At 54.3% G+C, this 6132-nt stretch overlaps 1 protein-coding gene across 1 annotated transcript in view; it reads right to left on the minus strand.

Moving 5' to 3' along the window:
• OTOG (otogelin) overlaps positions 1–6132 on the minus strand; it is an 87251-nt gene that overhangs the window by 78129 nt on the left and 2990 nt on the right. The window contains exons 4-7 of the mRNA XM_012654274.1: positions 4478–4553; positions 3308–3400; positions 2998–3152; positions 609–727 (exon numbers count right to left, since the gene is read on the minus strand). Of these exons, the coding sequence (XP_012509728.1) occupies positions 609–727; positions 2998–3152; positions 3308–3400; positions 4478–4553 (443 nt within the window). The remainder of the gene's footprint in view (positions 1–608; positions 728–2997; positions 3153–3307; positions 3401–4477; positions 4554–6132) is intronic.

Consider the following 6132-nt stretch of genomic DNA (forward strand, 5'->3'; position numbering starts at 1 on the left):
GATGAGGATAGGGAGAAGCGTCATTGCAGAAGACTCCCTGATGGCAACAAGAAGTGACAGCACAGAGCAAGGGAAGGGAAGGACAGTGAGGAAGAGATGCAAGAAAAGTTTCAGAAAGGATCTCAGTCTAGGGCCATTTAGTGTGGGAGCAAAAAGTCCTCACTCCTTGGGTGGTCCCCCAGGCATCCCTGATGACCCAGCAAGATAAATGACATTCAAAATGACCTTTGTCATCAGAAAAAGGTGAAAGTGTGCCCAGTATCTGCTCTGAGGAGGCAGAAACTGTGTATGATCCAATTGGGAGGATTTCCATAAAATTGTGGGAAAAAATTAAACCTGTTTATCATGGTAAACTCAACTCTCTAGAAAACTCTATTTTCCTGATAACCTATTGTCTGGAAACTGTTCCAGAAAAATCATCCTTTTGTAAACCCCACTGGCAAGAAACCCAGCTCATCTGCCAGCATGCTTCTGCCCTGATGGTGGAAATTGCAAAGACTCTCCCAGAAAACAATTTCCTTCAGGCTTGAGAAGAGCAGATGCTCACCCGTCCACCACCACCGGTGTCAGGGAGTAGGACAGCTCAGGGTGGAAGGTGTTACAGTTACCTCACGCCTCCGCGAGTGACCTCTTTGGCCAGATGGATCTCCTGCTCGCCGGCAAAGAAGAGGCTGACAGCTCTCGAGCAGGTGTAAGGGGAGGAGCTGCAGTGTGGGTCGTTGTGCACCTGAGTGGGGGGTTCAGAGACCAGTTTGCAGGCTCCCGCAGCTTCCACTAACGCTGACCGCCTGCCCCTTGCGTGCCAACCGCCTTTCCCCTGTGATCTCACCCAGTTCCCACCACACCACCGGGAGATAAGAACTGTGATCCTCCGCATTTTTAGCAGGAGGCAACTGATGCACAGAGAGGTAAAGTGACTAAGATCACACACATGCACGCACACACACACACACACACACAGCTAAGAAGTAGCAAAGCCAGGACTCTAACCCAGGGCTGGACGGCTCAGGTTCTCGGGCTCTTTCCAAGTCCATTGTACCAGCTTCCTATTTCTGAACTTTTCTTGTTTGTCTACCCAGGTTATCCCATTACATAGAGGGCCACCGTACACACTCACACCACCTCACACTCATACAGAACACAAGCACACGCTCCCATACACACCCCATGTGTATACTCACAGGGCACCCTCAGTGCACACAGTATAAACACGCTCCCTCCCCCCATGCCCCTGGCCTGTACAGAGTCTAGCCCTTCCTCAAAAACACAGGCACACACGTCACTCCTAAGCTGCCTGTTGCACACACACATCTCCTCTGCACCCTGTTCAGGCAGAACCCATTCTTCAACGGCCATAGACCCAAAGAGTGGGGGGTGAAGGTAGGTTCCTAGAGTTTAGGGAAAAGGTCTGAAGATATGTCCCTGCCAAGTGTGGAAACCTTTCCCGGGAATTAATCTTCCACTAGATTACTGTTAAATGTGGTTAGGTAGGCTTGAGCCACTTCAACTACAAGTGGGGCTTGAGAAAGTAAAATGAAATGTTTTTCAAGCTTTTTAAACCATGACTCGAAGCCAACGTACATGCATTCATCAAGTATTTATTAAGTGCACATACTTACCCCATTAACGTGTAATGCACTCTTATAATATTTTCTGTTCTCTTTCTTTCTCTCCTTTTTTTTTTTCTTTGAGGCTGGTTGGGACTCATTAAGTTGATTTCATAGCCACTAATGTTTGGCAACCCATTAGTCTAAGTAATTGTAACGTATCCATCAAGAAATGACTGGTCATAAAAATCTCTGATGTGTGATACCTCGAGGCAGAGAGGGGAGAATTGGTTGAAGTTCCCAGCCCATGGAGGGCATGGTGCCTAGGGAAGCCTAATAGGTCTATGCCTGAGACAGGAGGCTCACAACCAGCTGGCAGAGGAGTGACACTGAGCACTAAGATCACCCCAAACCGCCAACCCTTGGCCCTAACTCAGTACTGACCAAGGTGCCCTCCAGCAGAGCTGGTTCCCCAAGCAGACTTCCCTCCAGGTGACTCCCTACTTAGCACACGAAGCGGGCATGTAAATCAGGTCTACCTGCCAGTGGCTCTCACGTATGGATTCATATATCTGACAGACTTTTAGTGAACACTAATCTAGGCACCAGGAGCACCAAACAAAAAGGCACGCCCCTGGCCTAGAAAGCTTACATCTGGTAGGGGAGACCAACCTAGAGACAGACCTTTGTAGGAGAAAAGCAACGCAGGGTCATAATGTGGAACTCCTATTACACAGAAAGGAGCTCCTCAGCCAGCTTGGGAGGTCAGGGGATCCAGGAAGGCTTCTTAGAGAAGGTGACTCTATATTAGTCATCCAGGACATCCATCGTTTCCTCTGGTTCTCCTTCTTAGCACCCCATGTTCCCTTTGCCCAGTGTGTTCTCGTGGTCGCCCCCACCCCTGCTACTCTTCATTTGGCTAACTTCAGTTCATTCCTCAGGATTCTTAAATGTCACTTCCTCCAGGAAGCCTTCCCTGATCACCATCCTTCCCACTAAACAAGATTATGTTTCCACAACACGCACTCTTAGCATTTGCCATTTCTCCTCTGTAGTACTTGTTACACTTGAAATGATTCATTTGACTTGATGTCTGTTTTCTTCACTAGCCTATAAGTTCTGTGAGGATGAAGACCACATCTGTGTTGTCCACAGAGCCTCCAACCACCAAACTTTATGCCAAGAAAAGAACAGAGTGTGCACTTAGTAAATACTTGCTGAATGCATGACTCGGTGAATGACTGGCCCGGGCTAACCAGGAGTGAGTGGATGAGCGAGAGCTGTGGAGCCCCCAGCTCCTTCCAGGTAAAGAATCCCTGGGTGGGAGCCGGGGGGTGTTAGGCGAGGAAGATGCTAGTCTCCCTAACTATGACAAGCAAGGCCCAGCCCAGCCCAACCCCTGGGGCCTAGTGGGAGCCTTCCTGGATAGGCAGGGCAGGGGAGGCCTCACCTGGATGGAGAAGCTCTGCCCCTCAGGGTCATGGCGCCCCACCAGCCTGTAGCTGCCCTTCCCAGAGAGGTAGTAGTAGAGGCCATCAAATGTCTCCACGTGGTGCTGACCCCATGCCCGGCAGATGCTGTCCCGCTCAGGGCCGTCATTGTACACTGAGGCAGGGAAAAGAGAACCTCTTGGTGTAGCTACAGTGGGCACCGAGCCAGAGGCTGGTTGGTGGGTTCCAGCTCCGGCAGTGCTTCCCCCTCCCCCTAGCTCCTCCGGCACCCAGGGCCCCTCCCAGGGGTAAGTTGGATCCCAGACCCACCCATCTGGCATCGTGGTCCAGTGGCATTGAAGCGTCTGCAGTCACAGAAGGCCGGGTGCACACACTCGCCCCCATTGAAGCAGGAGAACAAGTCTACAAGGGGGACACAGAGGCAATTCTCCATCGAACCAAGATTGGCAGAATCCAGTGATGTGGCACCTCCCTCCTGCCAGGGCACCAGGCCTGGCCCTCCCAGGCTTCATGGAACCCAGACAGCACCGTAGGCAGCCCCAGCATTCCTCAGCAGCTGGCCTGGGTGGGGCATAAGCCACTGCCTCAGACCGCGGCCCTGCCCCCTCCCTGGCAGGCAGGCGGGGTGGAGTCTCAGAGCATCTGCCAGCCGTACACAGGTACACATGGAGTGGCCCCGGGGCCAGCCCCACCTGGGCCTTCAATTCCCTAAGCTAAGTCCTGGCTAGCAGGCAAGGCAGGCAGAACTGAGGATTTGGAGCATGTGCGGGGAGCAGGAGGACTGCCTGGAGATCTCCAGGTACTGTTCGTCCTCATGGCTCCACCAGCTCTGGGAAGAGGCAAGGGTGTAAAGCAGGGAATGGGGAGAGGCCGCGCCTGGGAAACACGGCAGCAAGAGCAGCCAATGGCTGAGATGAAGAGAAGACAAAGCAGAACAGAGGGTGGTTAGGGAAGGAGCCATGATGTGAGGGGACGGGCCACGGACATAGGGCAGGGGAGAGGAGGGGCCACAGGACAGGTAAGGGGAGGGGCCACAGACACAGAACAGGGGAGAGGGCCACAGACACAGGACAGGGGAGAGGGCCACAGACACAGGACAGGGGTGGGGAGGGGCCATGGACAAAGGACAGGGGAGGGGAGGGGACAATGCCACAGGAAGTAGGAGGCCACAGAAACAGGGTGAGGTGGAGGGGAAAACAACCACTAAATAAGGAAGCTCAATCTCACCGGAGTCAAAGAGTGTGAGGGGAGCCCCAGGGCCGTGGTCACAGGAACAGGTCTCTAAAGAAGCTCTCTCCAGGCAGGGAGGAGAAAGCAGAGTGGTGTTGGAGGCCAGGGCTGGGGAAGGTGGAAAGAGACCCCAAGCGGGAAAAACAGGTCCCAGGAGGCCCCAGGGAAGCCCCTGCCTGCCCTCACAGGCCTGTCTGCGGCGGGGCCCTCCCACGCACAGCCCACAGGCCACAGCGAGGGTCCACTTACACGCCGGTGCACACTTGGCCCGATGGAGCCGCCTTTCCCAGGAAGACATGGCCAAGGAGTCCTGGGCTTCAGCCTCCTTTCAAAGGCAGGAGGAGGAAGAGAACGATCAAGTGCTGACCTCAGGGCCAGCGCCTGGGCAGCCTTCCTGGAGGTCACAGCCCTTCTCTCATCTTCTGGAGGAAGGGAGGTCCCCTGCCCTGCCACTGCACCTCACCTGGCCTCCTCTAAGGGGCAGGGGAGAATTTTCAGGTCTGCCCTAGGCCCAGAGGAACAAAGGCCTGGCTTCTACCTTCCCAAGTGGCATCTCTGTGGCAGGCTACTGAGGCCGCAGCCTGGACACATCCCCTCCCCTCCACGCTCCAGTATCCCTCAGCGCCCCCTCCCTCCCCAGTAAACCTTTGTGTCCTGCACAAAACCCCCTTGTCTGCAGAACAGACGCCAGGCAGAGCTAAGGCACAAAGGCAGCCCCTCACCCCAGGTCAGGGGAACATCTCACCCCCACCCCACCCCCACCTTCCTCTGGACCCTTCCAACAACAGCAAAGACAGCGCCTCGCAGATCGCCACCCTGTCCTCAGGACTTAGCTCCAAGTCAGGACTTTCCCTGATACTACACGTGTGAGGAGGAGACAGGCAGAGTGTGGCTAAGAAACCCTATTTTCCAGACAGAATTCCCAGCCTGGTCTCTCCAGACATTAAACCATCTGAAATTAGGACTGTCCTAACATCATGGGTGTTTAGTCACCACACGGCTAGATGACTTGGACACAAACCTCTAGGAACTCCAGTCCGAGTTGTCTAATGTTGCCTAGTAACGGCGGCACCCTCGGCACAGCCGGCTCCTCCCCTCTTAGGGGCTCAGCCTCCTCATGAGTACAATGTCCCCAGCACCACGTGCCGAGCACTGTGCTAGGTGCAGTGAACAGGGGGGAGTCCCTGCCCTCATGGAGCTTATGTCCTTGTTCACAGGGCCAACAAGCTGCAAACCGCGCTGTGGGTGTTTGCCTCACGTGTCTCCCCCCCCACTATCGTCTCTGCTCCCCACCCCCAGGCTGAGCCCCGGCCTCTAGCAAAGGACTTAGAACACAGGACAGATTCAGACCCTTGGTCCCTGGGGCCCAAACCCAGCTCTTTGCCCCTCCCTGGAAGGTGAGGTCTGTCTGCCTCATCCCCTGACACTATGCCCTTCCCACTGTCCTGCTGACGCCCTTCACCAGGTTTCAGGGTTCCCACCCCCCTGTGGCCCCTGGCTCCTGGTGCTCCCGGCCCCAGGAGTCATCTATCTCATGGGCCCTCAGAGCCCATGGGAACAGGAGAGGCCAGGTCACCACTATTGTCCTGCAGTCACAGATAGCTGTGATTAAACTGTCTTCGTGTCTCCACTTCTCACCCCCACCTCAGATGCAGCCTCTGAGATTCACGCTATGAGGATAAGACAGGCTGTGTTGCAAAGAGTCAAAGCCATTTTCTGAAGAGTTCTTTAAATCCTGTCCAAATGATTTGTCTTCAGGATCAGTCAGAGGTCCTTAATCATCTTTATGCCATGAACCCCTTTCGTGATCTAGTGAAGCCCATATGGATACCTTCTCAGAATAGCGTTTTTTTTTTGTTTTTTTTTTGAGACAGAGTCTCACTGTGTTGCCCGGGCTAGAGTGC

This window comes from Propithecus coquereli, unplaced genomic scaffold (genome assembly GCF_000956105.1).
Source record: "Propithecus coquereli isolate 6110/MARCELLA unplaced genomic scaffold, Pcoq_1.0 Scaffold44, whole genome shotgun sequence".
NCBI classification, from domain to species: Eukaryota; Metazoa; Chordata; class Mammalia; order Primates; family Indriidae; genus Propithecus; species Propithecus coquereli.